We start from the raw sequence: 18,505 nt of genomic DNA on the forward strand, positions 1-18,505 counted from the left end.
AAATGAATGCATTAAATGGGAATATAAAGGCATTAATAAAGATATTTAAAAATGAACACTTATTCTCCTAAAAATAATCTTTAATTTTTTAAAAAAGGTATAATAGCTTAGAATCTGTTGTGAAATAGGAAAAAGTAGAATACAATGGAATTCAACGCACATGGTCAACCAAGATTTAGTCACAACTGCTTTAGGGATACCTCCACTTCAGGGATAGCACTAAGCCTCTAACTAAACTTTTAACGGAAGCCTTCCACTGAATAATTGATGTCACTTGTCCTTGCTGGCATTGAGGATATATCAAATACAAGGAAATGACCAAGAGATTGATTAAAATTGACTTTTATCTGAGGAACTAAATGACATTTAAAAAATGATAGGGCTCTAACATTAACCCCTGCTGTTTGGCTTCTATAAGATGTTAAGTCCCAGTGAATTTTGCATTTTCAGGAACTTGGAATTAACAAAGGAGATGGGTTAATGTTTAAAAAAAAGACTAAAGTATTGCTAATTCATCATTTTTATTTCTTTTTCTCTGCATTGAGTGCCAGTCAAATAGGCGACTGACAGAATCAGATTTTTAACTTAGGGACCCTGATGGAAAGGATGAGAAAGTTTATCTGTTGGTTTTATCTACATGAGCTTCACTGGCTTTTCAAAAAAAAATCACACTCTGACATATGCAGATGGATAGGACAAGCTTTCCAGATTATCTGAATGTATTACTTTTAAATTAGTCCCAGTCACAGGTTTTGTTTTTATTTTTGTGCTGATGAAAGGGTTTTTTCAAGAACAGGAAGGGATTTCAAAACAATGCTTCATCACAAAGGAAGATGCTGGAGACTGATGGGTAACTGGCAGCACAAGGATGCATCGGTGTGTATCTGTAGCCTCAGGAGGTGTGAAAGAAAAGTCACTCTAGTTCAAGGAGCCTCAAATAAGTTGAAGATTCAAAAGATCCATCGTGACTGAAATGGAAAGCTTCAAAAACATCATGTTTGACAGATTAATATTACGGCCTGGTGACAAAGTGAAAGTACTTAATGAAGTAGCTTTGGAACATTGATTACTTTGGCGAGAAATGACTGATTGTTTAAGTTTATGGTTTAAGTTTATTGTTTAAGCTTAGTTCCTTTTAGGTAAAAAAGTGGCAAGAATTTAAGATATTTAGTATATATTTGTATGCACAGAGGAGACTTAGTAATGTATTGCAATCAGAGCAAATAGAAGCATTAATCAAAGGAGTTTGACCTAAGTATTTGTAGACAATGCTAGCCTAACATTGCAGAAAGTGCTGCAAAATATCCATAACCATTCAAAAGAATTTAGCCTAGCCATCTTCATAGGACAAAGTAAGAGGCTGAAATATATCTATTATCCAGGCTACAATATACAGTTGGATGGACAACCCACAGAGATGCGCATAGATGATATACACACACACACACACACATATATATATACACACACATACATACATATACACACATATGCACACAAGTATATGTATGTATACATATATATATACACACACATACATACATACATACATACACATATACATCTACCTTGGACAAATATGTGAAATGAACAATGAATGAAGCCTAGCATTGAATAGGTCAACGGTAGACTAAATTATCTTTGGGAAACTGTAAAACTCCTTTAAAGATTCAAGCTTCTCCATGAAATAAAGACGGACCTGTTAAACATCAGTATTATTTTAGTGTCCGATGGCTCTAAGTCATGGATTTGCTATAGTCTCTGAAAAACCGAAATGGGAAAGGGCAGTGGAAAGGCTCATGGTGGCCTTGAGCAGGCTGCAACATACTGTAAATAAAGAATTAAGTAGATGTATAAAGGATACCATCAAACTATATAAGTGAAAAAGATAGTCTGGTTATGTTGTAGGAACATCAATGAACAGCTAGTGTGTTCCATTTGCATCCTTGTCAAGATACATGTCTTGAAATGTCAAGAGAATATGATTCAGGTCACTGGCGTGTTGGGTAGATCCCCAATAGTGTACTTAAAGGAAGAATGGGGAAAAAGTTGCAGGATTAGCAAGCACGAGTGATTGTGATCTGCATTACTGAAGTAGTTCCAACTACCCAAATTGGAGAAAGCCAGGTGACAAAATGGATAGAATGTTGAACTTGGAGTCAAAAAGAGCAGAGTTCAAATTCTGTCTCAGATACTTACTATCTATGTGACCCTAGGCAAGTCATTTAACTCCTCTCACTGTCGATCTTCTAATTTATAAAATGAGGAGAATAATTGCATTTACTTCACAGCGTTGCTGCGACTTTCAAATGAAATAATATATATACATATATATATATACACACACATATACTTTGAAATCTTAAAGTGCTTTATATATTTATATATATATAAACTATATATAGTATATATATATATATATATATATATATATATATATGTATATACACACACACACACATATCCTAGTTGCTGTTGCTACAGCAGCTACTACTACATTACAGATATATGTGTGTGCATTTTTTTGTCTCTGTAATTATCATCCAGGTTACCTTCGGTCAAAGAACGACACTGGTATTACCGGGGAGCTTTGCAAAGGTGCAATGTCCTTGCCCTCTGCTTTGCACATGCTATAAAATAATCCTGGGCTGGTCAAGGGAAATTCAATAGCAGTGAGTAAGACAGAAGTGAACTGGAGAAGTGAATAAGAGAAATCTGAGAGGGACAGGCTCTTTAGGTAAAGTGATCAGAAGGTGACCAGACAGAGTGCTTTGGGGAGAATATCCCAGAGCAGACAAGTGTGCATGGCTTCCCAGTTTCAAGGTTGACCATGCACTCCTACGTGGCACTCTACTGAAGGAGGACAAAAATATACGCAGCCACAAAAGGAGCATGCAACAAAACATGACTGAAATGTTAAAGCGGAAGTGTGGCCTTATGGTGTGTATCCTGATCTGGACACAAATGAATTCAATGCTGAAAAATGGAGAACAAGCCTGGAAAGCAAATTTACTTTTAAGCTCCAAGGAAGTTGAGTGTTAGCTGTTTGCTCCCTCTATCCTAATTCAGCATTGGTATGCTGCTTCTCATTACACAGGCAAGTCGAAGGCGGCTTGAGATGTTCCAGGGAGAATTTATTTTTTCTTCCCAAATAACTTATGCAATGTGTAAAAGGACAATATAATTCCTGTGAGCAAACGATGGTGTGAACAGGTTCTTGCTCACCCCCAGCCTTGGCAAATGCAGTGCTTCTCTGGTAGGGAATGCTTTGTGCTGCCGTCCCCCCAGAATATATATTAGAATCTTTCTCAGGTTACTTATATTCTACTCTTCCTTAACTCAGAAGTTGCATATTTTCAAGTCCCAGGAGGGTTCTAATAAAACAGAATTGCCTCTCTAGTAGGTGTAGTATTAATGTTCTTCTGTCACTTATGGATCAAAACTATTTCATTCTTCAAATGAAGGATCCAAGGGAATTAAGAGATTGATTTTCTGAGACAGCACTTGAAAGATGATTAAAAGCTGTAATATACATGTATAAGCCACAAATGAGTATTATTTCCTATATTTAATTGATATTGCTTCATCAGGAGGGCATGTGCTACTTTTCTAGCCATAAGAATCATAGGCTCACAGACTTAGATATGGAAAGGACCTTAGAGGTCATCTTGTCCAATCCCCTCATATTACAGATGAAGAAACTGCGACCGAGAAAGGTGACTCAACCACGGTCATATATGTAGTGCCTAAGCCAGAATTTGAACCCAAGGTACTCTGATTTTAGAGTCAGTATTTTTGGTACCATTCTGGGTTTGTGCTTTTTCCTCCACTCACAGTACTTGTGAATGATGGCATACTTTAAGACGCTTGGCTGGGCTTAGGGCTATGCTGCAATAGAAAGTTTATTGGCCCATGCGATCGATCAAATCTCGGTCTCCTTAATGCTGTGCTCTTACCAATGGGATCTATCAGCCAGCCACCAACAAAGCTACAGATCATATCTACGTTGCCATCATGGATTATGAATCTGACTCTGTGATGGACAATCTCAGTCTTTAGCCAGAAGCCCAGGCTTGGGTCCTAATGGAGAAGGAATTACTTTTTGCGCTCCCAGGGGATATGATTTCTCTGAATGGCAAAATCAAAGCTTATATGAAGACATAGTGTGTTGAAATGACTGTGTAGAGAAAAGCTTGGGAGTGAACAGATCAGTTTTCATGATGTATTTGCCTCTCAGCTTTATTGGAGCCAATATTTTCAATGAAAAGGAGACAGTTTGAAAAAACACATAGATTTACTGTTCTCATATTATCCTGGCCTTAGAAATACATATTTGCATGCCCTCCCAGGAAAAAAAAATAATTTGTACTGAACAAATAGAAAAGGATGTTATATTCATTTCCTTTGATTCACCCAGAAAGTAAATTATTGGTGATGGTGGGAATAGGACTGGTTAATGTTGTTGTTCTGTGAATGTCTGGTGCTCATTTACAAGGCCACACACTTATTTCCAAAACTGTACTCAAAGGAGTAAAAGGGAAAAAATCTTGCAAGTGCTAAGAATGTTCTTTTTTCTTTCACCTCTTATGTACTGCTTTTTCCATTATTCTGAAAGTAGGTGTCAACAGGCTACATGCACCCATTTTAAAGATACTAACTCCTCCCTCCCCCAACCCAATCGAGTTTCCTGGCGCCATTTTGGTCCCAGCAATGAATTCATTGGGAAGTATTTTCCTTGTGATTCTATGCCTTCAGATTTTAAGGACAAACCAACATGCTGGCATATATTTTGAATGCTAACAAGGTACTCACACTAACAAAAGAGGCTCCAAATAAACCCATTGCCCATTAAGACTCTTCCAAGGCTGACGTTTCTTTTCAACTGACAGAATTATCACAATTTTTAATTAAAAATTTAACTTCATAAATATTTTAAAGCTCCTTCCTTCTTTTGTGAAGAAAGGACAAGCAGAGATGTACTATTCTTTAATTCTGAAAAAGGGAGACACTGTGCCTCAGTTAACTATAGAGGGGAGAAAAGGATCCCCAAAGCAAGGAAAATGTCCTGGGTATTTAAACAGAACGTGTATGCTTCTATCCAAGTTAGCTAAGGTGCTTAGGAAATCCTCCTATCGCTCAGCATTCTCTTTTCTGTATACTCAATCATCTACAGATTTGAGAAAGTGCTCTGGGATTGTTTTGTATTTCCTTTTTTAGAAATTGATATAGTTAATCTAGTCTTATCTTCCTCATTAAAAAAACAAGAAACCATTTCAATGAACTCTTTTTCATATGTTTATCTAAATTCTGTTTCCTCTCCACCGTGGCTACTACTGGTTGCCAGGTAGCAATGAAGGTCTGCTCACACGTGCATCTAATCATTGCTACCATTGTGTGGATGCATTTTTTGTCAAAATTATTTTCATTAGAAATTGAACAATTCAGCTACAGACACATCCACTTTGCTGGATTTTTTTTGTCAATTCACACATTCTGATGATAGATACAGCCCCACAGAATACTGTGAATGTGATGCTTTTGTCAGAAAACTCCCTCCTCCAGTGTTTAATCCTAAAACTGACTTGTTTATATTCAACTATGATTTCATCATTTCAGTGCTTATAAAGTGAAAGAAACTGTTCTAGGATGTTCAGGGGACATTATGGCTAATAATTGTTGATTAGATTTCTTTACAGGTTTCATTTGCTCCTATTTGAAACAACTCTGTAGATGAATGTTGTTCCATCCCTAGTTAGGGAGTGAGGGCCATGTTTGTTGGTCACGAAAGCATTTGACTACTTCTAGGTCTCTCATGAAAACACTACTTTCTCCTTGCCTTTACTACAATCAGCAGACCTCTAAGGTAAAGAGTAGGCTGGTTCCCCATAAGAAATCAAACCAAACCAAACCAAACCAAACCCAAATAACAACATCAGATTAGGGAAATAGGAAGAGGAGAAAGGAATGAGGGAGAAAGAGAATACATATGACATGGAGAGAAAATAGAAATACTTTTAGATACAAGGAAGCCAGATTTGTTGATTTGTTTTGATTTGTGCTTCGGACAGTGTACCCATTCATTGTTTAAAGCAATTATTAACTAGTTTTAGGATTTTTCCACTTTTGAAGACCACAGTGCAACTTAGAAAAGCAGGCCTGTTCTAGCATCGAGAATTTTATTTTATTTTTTAAATTATATGCAAAATTATGGCTAACACATTGTTCTCCACTGAGTCAAAGAAGAAACTACATTTCTGGGCAAAGACTTGGTTCAAGTCTGATGCTGCTCAGATTGGAGAAATAACATTTTTAATGAGCCCTCACTCCTTTTAAAAGGTGAGATATTTCTTTATATTTCTATTGTTTTATTTGTCAACTAGCTTTTCCTTGTTTCTTAGTCTAGCTTCCTAATTCACACACGACAGAAGTTGGGGTATAATCTTTGAAAGTTCTTATTGGGTCATTCCCTGCTAATATGAGACTAGAATTATCTTCAATTAGAGAATAGGGAAAACCTTTGAGAATTTGATCTCATTTTCAAGGGTGTCCAGTTATGGCATAAGTGGATCATGTTATGATAGGGCTGCCAGGCAAACTTTTCCCACATGGTTGTGTTCATGTGTGTGTGACTTTTAAGAACATGTGCTCTTTGGAGTAATATTTGGTACTGCCACAGAGAATATGATCACAGAATAATTCAAGTCAGTTTTGTGTTACTCTCCAGTGGGACAAAGGGTCAAATTTTACCCTTTGCTAGTAACATTAAGCTCAAAGGTCAAGACACTCATAGGCAACTTTCTGGACAGGGAATTTATTATGATATAGTCTCTGGACCTGATGCTCTATGCTTAGTGTCGTTTTTATAGCAATGGTTTAGAATTTCTGTTCAGCATCCAATATTCTTGCTGACATGTTCAGCTGCAATGACATACTACTTTCTTCTTGCAAAAAACCCCACAAGTGTTTCAATTGTTAGCACAGTTGTGAAGATGGCATCAAGGCTGCAGCAGAAGGCAATGGAAGGAAATTATACCATAATCCCTCATTTAAGAGCCTGTTTCATGCAGATTACTCAAAAGGCTGCAGTTGAGAGTGAATTGGCAAAGGGAGATGCCTCAGTGATCTACCTGGGTAAGGATGCACATTGTCTTTCCATCCCCTCAAAGCGGAGGTTGTGTGAACTCCCATCTGGACTTTTTCCAGACACCTGTGGAGAGAAAAGTAATTAGAGATGAAGATCAATTATAGACCCTGGTTACTGACAAAGCATCTCGAAATTATAATCAGTGCTGCTGCTGCACGCCAAAATCAACCATGGCAAAGCAGAGACTCAGAATAGTTACAAGGATTGACAATGAACTCATAAGGTACCTAACAACAGACTCAGTTCTTCTAGGTAAAAATTGGGATCCAAGTAACTCCCATTTCCCATAACCTATCTGGATTGAACCCAGTATTTAAAAACTTGTTTTTTCCAAATAACTCTTATTTGGCTAAATGGGAGTGAAACCAAGTAACAAGGCTGCTGCCTTCAGGAAAACCTCATTGGCTGCTATGGTTGTTACTGAATTTTCTGCCTTTTGAATTTTATGGCACTTATAACTTGTACTACTTATATTTAATTTTTTCGCCATTTCTTTACACTGTATTGTTTGTTGCCATTTCATGCCTTATATTGCCAAGTAGACCATAAGCGCTCGGAGGGTAGAGATGTTTAATCCTGCTAGCACAACGCTGAGCATATAGTAAATACCAGTTGATTGACTGAATAATTCCCTCTCCTCTTAAGCCCATAAATCATGAAGACATATTTATTGAAGGCCTAACTATGTGCCTGGCATTGTGCTGGGTGCTATGGAAGATTCAAAAGGAGTATAAGACAGCTATTGTCCTCAAGTGAGATCAGAAGATGATAAGAGAGTAAACATTCACAAATAATATAATAATCATAGCTAGCATTTAGATTTTGCTTTAAGGCCTGCAAATCTCTTTACAAGTACTGTCTCATTCAATCTTAATGATAATCCCGCAAAGTAGGTGTCATTATCATTCCCATTTTATAGATGGGGATACTAAGGCTGAGAGACATTAGGTGACTTATCCAGGGTCATAGAGTTAGTGAGGTTTTTTTAAAATTTCATTTTAGACTCAAACACCAGAACTCAAATATAAAATAGAGAAAATAAACAAAACATATCATAAACTTAAATATTGGAAAATAAATACAAAGCAAAAAAAGAAAAAAAGCATGCCCTGTACATAGCAGAACATAAGAGAGGATTCAAAATATGTAACAATAAATTTTCTTTTCAAGAAAGCCTGTATGACAAATACTACATGTTGTGTTGAGAGCTGTCCATCTTTTCTTTGCTTCCTTGCAAGTTTTCTTTTGTTCTCTGTTGTGTACTTTTTTACTTTGTTCTCCGCCCCCCCGAAGGCTGAAATTAAGTGCAGATATATTTCTCTATAGCTATATATACATACACATATACATATATACACACATATATAGACATATGCTTTCCCAAACACATTCTATTCCTGATCTTTGTTTTTAGCTTTTTAAGTTTTAAAGGAAGGATTTGAACTTGGGTCTTTCTGACTATAGGATCTCTGATTTCTTCCTTGTGAGTTTTCTCTTCAATGATATAAAATGCAACTCCCCTACCCCTTTGCAGATAGTGTTTCTGAGTTGCTTTGGCCAAAAAAATTCATCAGATTTGGTGATGAATTTCTCTAAGCTCTGTTGATTCTTGTATAAAAGATATGTATCCTCATATCCTCAAAAGCCTTTGCAGCATGACAGGCCAGGCCAGAGCTTATGTTCTACTGGCATAGCCTATGAGAACCCAAGGTTAATTCAACATCACACTGAGGCATCAGGGTGTAAGTGAGTTGATACAGATAATAAATAATGTTGGAGTTCGGAGAAAGGAATAATTAGCTTTTAATACGCTTCATGGAAGAGAAATTGAGGTGGGCCTTGTAGGAAGAGTAATAATCATAAAATAGCATCATATTTATGTAGCATTTTATAGTTTGTCAATTACTCAAGTAGATGTATTCTCATGCATGTGTATATACATACTTATATATTCAAATTTACCAGGAAATGAGTGTTGCTATATACGTATGTATGTTTGTATTGCTGTACATGTGTATATATGTGTCATATGTTATGGTATATATATATGCTCACCATGCATCTTTCCACTTAGGTTATTTATATTTATTTATAATTTAAATTCTTAGCATACATTGACCTAAATATTTGCTTGTATCATGGAAGTTGCCCTAGCTAAGGTTCAGATAGGATTCCTTACTGATGATGAAAACCAGCATGACATTGTGAAAAGAATACTGGATTTAGAATCATTGGCTCTTGGCTCAAATCCTGGCTTTGCAACTTATTACTTGTGTGACTTTGGACTAGTTATCAACCTTTCCTGGATCCGATTTCTTCTTCTGTAAAATTAGGGGTTGGGATAGATTATCCCTTTCCAGCTCTAAATCATCATCACCATCGTTGTCATCATCATCATCATATACCTTACATAGCATTTTAAGGTTTACAAAGCATTTTATATACATCAGGGCTGTCCAACCTTAGGTTTTTATTCAAACAACAGACAATATATTTTGATTTGCCATTTTAGTGAGAGCTCTGTGGTAGCTTGGCTTCGTTTACTAAAGCATTTGTGTAAATTTCTGTGCTTATAGGGGGGTGACATTTTGGACAGCCCTGATATACATGATCTCATTTAACTCCAAGAACCATCACATTAAAGAGATTAAGTAATTTGCCCTAGGTCACATAAGTAATACACAGCAGGGTCAAGATTTGAACTCGTGTCTCTCTGAACTCTATATTCAATGCTCTATCTACCTCATGGATAATCTAAATGCTTAATTTAGATTTATATTTCAGATGTCAGTGTTCTAATTGTATTGAGCTTAGGATGACTATAATAAGCTTCTCTATTAAGTCCACAGAAATTTGAGACAGTTTTTCCTGCATAGGGTTGATTGTATATTGACCATAACAGAGATGGACAAATAGGCTACTGAATTTTCCATTAATGTCTGGATCCTGAAAAGGCATGATAAGAAGGACAATGAACTAGACTTAGCTGCAAGTAGCAAGAAGAGACTGGGGTGGGTCACATTTAGAATCTGTGCTGTGCTTTCAAAGCTTCTCTACTGTTCACTGTTGCAAAAGTGCATCACTTTTATATCAATATTTCAAATGTATTATAAAGTTTAAACAGGCTTTAATATGTTACCAATGATAACTTGAATGTGAAAAGTTGCACAAAAGGCATTTTGGAGATTTGCATAAAGAGGAAAGGTGGTTGGTTAGTCATATAATGGGAGTGAGAGAGAACAGATGGGTAGCTGAAGTGGTATATTAATACCCTCTATGGCAATATTGTCAAATAGATCCTAAACTATGTATATTGACTTAGAAAACCACAAATTAACATTATCTTGTATTATGTATTATATATTATTATGTATTACATTTTCATTTATTTTGTTGAACATTTCCCAATTACATTTTAATCTGGTTCCAAGGCTACACTCATGGAACTTTCAAGGCTCCACTCATGGAACTTTCAAGGCTCCTTGCCCCTGGACACTTCTACTCTAGATAGTAAAAGAATTGGGAAGTTTAGATAGATCCAATGTAAAGATTTATGGAAAAATGTAAATATGCAAGAACTACATAGGATGAAAAGGTGTCCAGGGCTTATGAACTACAACGATAGAGTGTCTATACCAACAAAATCAGAGACTCACTAAAGTCATATCTTAATGAGTCTATATCTCATTTACATATTATAAGTTTCTTAAGTATATATAATAAACAACTCTTATAATTGTATTTACAATAGGAACTCAACAGATGTTAAGGATGATGATGAAAATAGATTCTCTTCTTTAGTTCCATTCATTTTTAACATCCCAATTGGGGTGGTGGCCTTATAGGTTGTTGAAGATAACATGAAACCAACTCTTCAAGTCAGAAGACATCTGAGAGACCATCTAGTCCAACCAGTACCTAATTGAGCATTTCCCTCCTTACATAGCCAACAAATGGTCATCATATCTTTGCTTAAGTCCATCGGTAAGACAAAACCCATTGCCTCCAAAGACATCCCACTATAATTTTTGAACGCTTTTCTTTGTTAGAAAATTTGTCTACCCTCTCAGATCAAGCAGAAGCTGAAGCCCTCTTCCACATGGGAGTCCTTCAAACATCCGAAGATAGCTGTCACGCCCTTCCTAGAACTGAACACAATACTACTCCAAATGTGGTTGGGCCTATGAGGCTATAGGAGACCTCATGTTTCTTTTAATCCAGCCTAAAATTAAATCGGAATTTTTTGGCTGCTAAAACACACTCAGATACTGACCTTGGAGTTCATTAAAACTCCCAGGTCTTTTTCAAGTAAATTGCTGTCTTCCCACAAATACTCCATTTTGTACCTAGGAAATTATTAAGTAAATTGTAGGGAACTAGAGACTGGCAGTTGCCAAAAGGATACCTGTTACAAGAAGAAGGGGAGATGGAGCCAAATGAGAGAAGGCTGCTTTAGGAGGGGGTAGGAGAAAGAAGAGGCATGCACACGTGTGCAGTCATGGTTCTTTTTTCGTGCTGTTACCAATAAAACTTAGGGTTAAGTTTGCTCAAAGGAAGTAGTAAGGAATTTGTGAGGAACCTCTCTCCTCACAAAAAAATCAGAAGTTCTAACCCATTGAAAGTAGAATTATTTTAAGAAACACTTAATCTCACTTGCTAGCCTCCAAATGTTTTCTTAAAAAAAAAACCGACTTGAATGTAGTGCCTTAAATATATAGTTGAGAGAAACAATCTTGACTTAAGTCATAACAAAATCCTAGAATTTTTCCATAACATTGTTATATTAGAGAACACAATTGGGTTTCAAATATATTTATCTTTCCATCAGTGATGTGACTTAAGAAGTGAAATGTTCACAATAACTTGAAAAGCTTGACTCAGTGTGCTTTCCACATGGCAACCCTACTTGGCTAGAATATGAGAGTTTATCAGGAGGGCTCCATGTTAGGTATGAATGTTGAATTAAGAACCTTTTAGTCCACGGGAGTCCTCCCAATTCCATTCACTCAATGCATGCTAAAGGCCTGGTGTTAAGAGCCTTGTTAAAATGAGGCTATTAGTCTTTTCTCCATAAATGTAAAGAGCTTGCTGTTTGCATTCAGGGCTTCTTACATTAGTATGTATTTCTATCTTGGCATTGCTAGAATCAGCAGTTTTATAAAGCAATATAGTAAGAGGCCATTTAACCCCCCCCCCCATTTCCCCCATCTTTAGATTAATGGTAGAGGGGAAGATTTAATGCCTTTTCAAACATTTTTAACAATTCATTAAAAAGAAAAGAATAAATCACACAGGGTTTTTGGAAAATGTCTGATTGTAAAAAAGCGGAAACAATTGAAAATTAACATGTTTTTCACGTTCTACAGGTTAGAACACATTTCTGCCAATCTTGTAATTTATGCACCATACGTCAATTTTGCTGAAGAGATTTAAAAGCTGCTGTGATGGAAAGGCTGTGCAGAGAGTTGCAATAAGGCTTATTCACCTGTACATAACATCCTCATTTACAAATATGTCTTGCTCAGATCCATTACAAAAAATGAGTCCTGTGCTGCCAGATACATCATAAGATTAAAATCCACGGCATAACATTTTAGAGGCTATTTTGGAAAAAGTGTATTTCATTTAGTATTGGTAGCCTGCCCCTGCAAAGCAGCAATCCACACACCTGCTGTGGAAACAGCTTCTTCTGAAAATACCTTGCCCTAACCAAACTGAACTGGAAGAATTTTAGGAAGGAACTTATTTAAATAGGGTTAAAGACTTTCAGAAAATAATCAGCTCATCTTGGAGCACATTTCAGTATGAAGACCTTCTACAATAAGGGTACACAGAACCATAATTGGCCATTCGGGCACCTGGAGTGAACAGCTCAGTTCACATACACAAATGAACTCTATAATTCATGATGGGAAAATAATTCAAGAAATAATTGAACCAAACAAGATATAGAGAACATTATGAAATGTAAAATGGACAATTTTGATCATATTAAATTAAAAAGGTTTTGTACAAACAAAACCAATGCAACCAAAATGAGAAAGAAAGCAGAAAGCTGGAAAAAATTATAGCAAGTATCTATATTAAAGGCCTCATTTCTCAAATACATAGAGAACTGAGTCAAATTTATAAGAATTCAAGTCATTCCCCAATCAACAAATGGTCAAAGGATATGAACAGGAAGTTTCAGACAAAGAAATCAAAGCCATCTATAGTCAGATGAAAAAATGCTCTAAATCACTATTGATTAGAGAAATGAAATTAAAACAATTCTGAGCTACCATCTTATACCTATCAGACTTCCTAATATGACAGAAAAGGAAAATAAATGTTAGAGGAGATGTGGAAAAACTGGGTACTGTTAGTAGAGCTGTGAACTGATCCAACCACTCTGCAGAACAATTTGAAACTATGCCCAAAGAGTTAAAAAAAACTGTGCATAACCTTTGATCCAGCAATACCACTACTAAGTCTGTATCCCAAAGAGATTTTTTTAAAGGGAAAAGGACCCATTTGTACAAAAATATTTATAACAGTTCTTTTTGCAGTAGCTAAGCATTAGAAATTGAGGGTATGCCCATTAGTTGGGGAATGGTTGAACAAGCTATGGTATATGATTGTGACGGAATATTATTGTGCTATAAAACATGACAAGTAGGATGCTCTCAGAAAAACCTGGAAAGACCCACATGAACTGATGCAAAATGAAATGAGCAGAAACAGGAAAACATTGTACAGAGTAACAGCAATATTGTATGATTATCAACTGTGACACAGAATGAAGTGAGCAGAACCAGGAGAACAGCAGTACTGTACAATGAAAACCTATGAATGATTAAGCTATTCTCAGCAATACAGTGACAATCCCAAAAGACTCATAATGAAAAATGCTATCCTCCTATAGAGAAAGAACTGATGGCATCTGAATACATACTGAAGCTTTCTTTCTTCCTTCTTTTCTTTCTCTTTCTTCCTTCCTTTTTTTTCTTTTTTCCTTCCTTCCTTTTGAGGTTTATTCCACAAAATGACTAATGGAAATAAGTTTTATATGACTGTACATATATAACCTATATCAGATTGCTTATCATTTCAGGGAGAGGGGCATGCAGGGAGGGAGAGATAGAATTTGGAACTCAGAACTTAAAATAAAAAAGAATGTTAAAATTATTTTTATATGTAATTTGGGAAAAAACAAAATATATATATAAAGACATAACTGAGACAAATTTATTTGAGCTGGAGGGAGAAGTCAGTTACTACAGGGGCTCACAGATGAGTACGATAAACTGGCTATGTGCTAAGCTCAGTTACTTCAATGTTGAAGAAGTATATGCATCTAATTTTTGTGTCCTATAACTTTCAGTGTCCTGGGACATATCCCAGTCACTGTGCTTTACTTACGGCTCTGTGAGAAAAATGATAACACTTTTTCAAAGGAGAAATTGATCTAATTAGACTGCTCAGTTCATTCTCATCAGGAATGTGATGCATATGTGTGAATACACGTAGTTATAAATATGGCATGTATAGAAACAGAGAACTCACAGAGATTCATAGTTATTTGTGCTGTTCTGATTTTTCCTCATTTTATTTCAGCTGCTCAGTAATCTCTAAATGACTGGGTATTCCAGTGATAGACAAGCTTGCCACATCTGCTAATTTTTAAAAATAGCAAATGAAGAAAGTTCAACTGATTAACTAGTTTACTTGTGTGTGTGTGTGTGTGTTTTGTGTGTGTGTGTGTGTGTGTGTGTGTGTGTGTGTGTGTGTGGTCTGAACCTGTATTTTCACCACCTTAGAAAGTTTTTGATGTGGAAGCTTGTTCCATTTATACAAATTAGTAACTCACCAACTTAGGACTTACTGAAGTCACCAGTATCAAGTGATTTGGTTATTGTCACACAGCTAGTATGTATAAAAGATAGGATTTGAACCCAAGTGTCTTTCTGATTCTAAGGCTGACCCTTTATACCCTAATGCTCATTCTCACTGAATAAATTTACTTTGTAAGGAGTTTAAGCTTTCACATGAAATGCTTGCTAGCTTCATGACTTGTAGTAACTGAATATTTATTAATGTAATCTATAATTAATTGTCTCTGGATATTACCTCTTCTAAACCTTTGTAGAGGTTACACAGTAATTACTTAATACTTACTATGAATAGCAACAAAGTTACCTGTAACTATGTGAAAATATTAAGTATTTACTGGGTCCTTATGAGGTAAAACTTACGTAATCAACATCCATGAACACATTAGCCTCTCAATAATCTAAAATATCTATTTTGTGGTCTCTTAAAAAAAAGTAAATAAAATCAGTCATCTCCTGCCCAGCTCTGTTTGTGTCTGTGGCCTAAGATACAGTTACCATAGAAACTGATTGTGGATACAAATTTGGCTCCATCTATCAGATGAGTCTCAGCTCCTCCTGTCATTAATACTGTCCAATAAGCCTGGAAAGCAAACTCTGGCTCTATGTCTTTAATTAAAGAGCCAGCCCCGTTTCCTTTCCCCATCTGTCTACCTCCAAATAAAGATGTTGTTGCACTGCCTGAGATGTAAAATCACCCTTGAAAGAAGACAACACAGATTTGATATAAAGGAAAGTTCCTGCAAAAACTGGTCCCTTAAATCTGCAAGAGGTTAATTTGTCATATATCTTTTAGAAGCAGAGTAAGCAATGGCTTAGGGGCGGGGCTGGGGTTAATTACATTATACATTGGCTATTGGTAATCACTGCTTATTCAATTTGGTTGGGAATCTACTATTCTTCTTGAATGTAGTTTTTAATCACTTATTCCTCTGCTGTTTTCATTTATTTTACTCTGGAACAATATCGATCATGGACTACGCTACTAAAAGAATAAAAAAGGGGACCCACAAAAATCTCTAGTTCTACGAGATACTTTAAGTGATGCATATAACTATTATTTTAATGCTGTGCATTTTTAATGAGTTCACAGAAATGAATTTCTATCAGCTGATAAGCCCTACAAGACACACTCACCAATAAGCCCCCTATGATATTTAACAGTAATAAGAATGCTAGCTTACACTTAGAGAGTGCATTAAGGTTTTCAAACTGCTTTATACACATGATCTCATTTGAGCTTCACATTTGAGCCTTGTAGGGTAGGTGCTATTATTAGGTCTGTTTCATTGGTGAGGAAGGTGAGCCTCAGAGAGGTTAAATGGCTCACCCAGGATCACATGGCAATTACCTCTGGCAGAATTCAAACTCAGGTCTTAATGATTCCAAGATCAATAATCTGGGACTAAATTTAAAAAAAAAATAAAAATTCAAACATTTTAGAATCTGTAGAATCCATTTTTAAATATATGAGTCAATTTGATTAAGAACTAGTTAGTCCCACCTTCTCAGTTATGAATAACAAATAGCTTTTAGCGTGACTTTGCAACTGACTGAGTGACTGATAATGTGTAAAAATTTTCATCTTTTCCTGGTTTGCAAAGTACAAAGATAGGACTGAATAATTAAGAAATCAGTTTTCAGTTTTCACTGGTATTGCAAATTAGATTTCATAAGCACTTTTTTAGAGGTGTTGCTATTCACTTGAATAATTTTTTCTCCCTCTTAAATTTTTGGGGCAAATAACAACTGACTTTGGAGAATTTCACCTTATTTCTGAGACTTAAAATTCTAAATTCTGAAGAGTTGTAACCAAGGCCTCCATTGCGTACAAGCTTAGTATTACTGCAGATTGAAACAACAACTTTATACAGTAGCTTTTAAGAGAATCCCATATGAAAGGAATATCTAACCAAGCTATGTGGAGGTTTCAGTGTTACTAAAAACAAAAACAATCACAATATTAGTTGAATATTTTGTGGTTCCTACTACAGCACTTGCACGCCATGGGAACTTTACATTCGATCATGCTCAGAGCAGCAAAGGAGTTCTTTGGTTACAGAACTGGTCACCGTGCCATGAACGTGGAAGCCTCCAGCAAATACTCACTAGTATATATCCACACATACCCAATATGTGCTATGTAATTCAATGACACTATTCATTTTCTAAAAAACATTTCACTTTGGTAATGAAAAGATTTCCTAGTATCTCATAATATATAGAGTCAAAGGCACACAGAGAACAGAAAGAGAGAGAGAGAGAGAGAGAGAGAGAGAGAGAGAGAGAGAGAGAGAGAAAGGAGAGGAGAGTACAGGAGAGATAGGAAGGCAGAAGAGGGGAGAAGAGGACAGGAGAGGGGAGGAGAAATAGACAAACAGAGAGAGGAAGAAAAAAGAGAAGAGAGACAGAGATTGGCAGGGAAAGATACACACAGAGGCAGAAGACTAGACAGAAGAGGAGAAGAAGAGAAGAGAGAGAGAGAGGAGAAAGAGAGAGAGAGAGAGAGAGAGAGAGAGAGAGAGAGAGAGAGAGAGGAGAGAGGGAGAAAGGGGGGGGGGGAGAGAGAGAGAGAGAGAGAGAGAGAGAGAGAGAGAGAGATTGATTTAAGCTTGTTTGAGACATATAAATTCCTAGTTAAATTTCTGTCCAAGGCACAAAGTCAGTTGTGCAAGGTCCTGCCATGGATCAGGACAGATATTGTTAGGCGTATGATATGATATGGTTTACAGTGGCTGTCAGGGCATAGTCATGAAAGGTGTGTCATAACTTAAAGAGCAAGACTAGAGCTGGGTTGGTTATTGTCTTTGTAATCAAAGAGGACCACAGTGACATCACTACATCAAGGTGGGTGTACAGTGTGTCTGGTTTTGGCTAATTAGACTAATATGAGCTTGGAAGGCTCTACCACAGGTCAGGCACAAATATTCCATATGACCATCGGGGAGGGAAATGTCTCCCAATTTGTGCATCTCATGTTTCTTTTGACATACTACAATTCTGCTTTGCTCATAGAGCACAGAGCATTTTGATGGGGGCTTGCTGGGTCACATCCCAAAGAGATGACTTAAGAGTTTATTTGGGGATTCAAGGTGAGTAGCTTGACAAGCTAGCAGGAAAAGCTTTAGTAAGAATGGTTGGTGCACAGAGGTTGTCCAGGAAGAGCAGTTCCTCTGAGCAAAGCTCTGAAGAATGAAGACTTTTCTCAGTCCAGGGCTACTTAAACAGCTCTACCCTTGGACCGAAATATCTCTTAAAAGACCAGGGTTTCCACAGTGGCTTGCGTTCCCCTGAATGAAAACAACCCTAGTCAGTCAGTAGTCTTTACTGTCCATGTCTGAGAAGAGAGCAGCAGCCCTTGACCAAACTGGGGCCTCAGTTTACAATGTAGGTGTTCTGCTTTGGTATGGGGTAGTAAGTTCTCAGGGCAAAAGGTCCAGTTAGTTGGGGTGGCCCCTCTTTCCTTGTCGCTAGTCTCGCTGTTTCCCAA

The 18,505-nt window shown here is 36.6% G+C and overlaps 1 protein-coding gene across 2 annotated transcripts in view; it reads right to left on the reverse strand.

The window, feature by feature from the left end:
* Positions 1–18,505, reverse strand: part of PARD3B (par-3 family cell polarity regulator beta) — a 1,291,066-nt gene that overhangs the window by 60,780 nt on the left and 1,211,781 nt on the right. For both annotated transcript variants that reach the window (XM_036754801.1, XM_036754802.1), the window contains exon 22: positions 7,128–7,207. In XM_036754801.1, the coding sequence (XP_036610696.1) occupies positions 7,128–7,207 (80 nt within the window). The remainder of the gene's footprint in view (positions 1–7,127; positions 7,208–18,505) is intronic.

Source organism: Trichosurus vulpecula, chromosome 4 (genome assembly GCF_011100635.1).
Source record: "Trichosurus vulpecula isolate mTriVul1 chromosome 4, mTriVul1.pri, whole genome shotgun sequence".
NCBI classification, from domain to species: Eukaryota; Metazoa; Chordata; class Mammalia; order Diprotodontia; family Phalangeridae; genus Trichosurus; species Trichosurus vulpecula.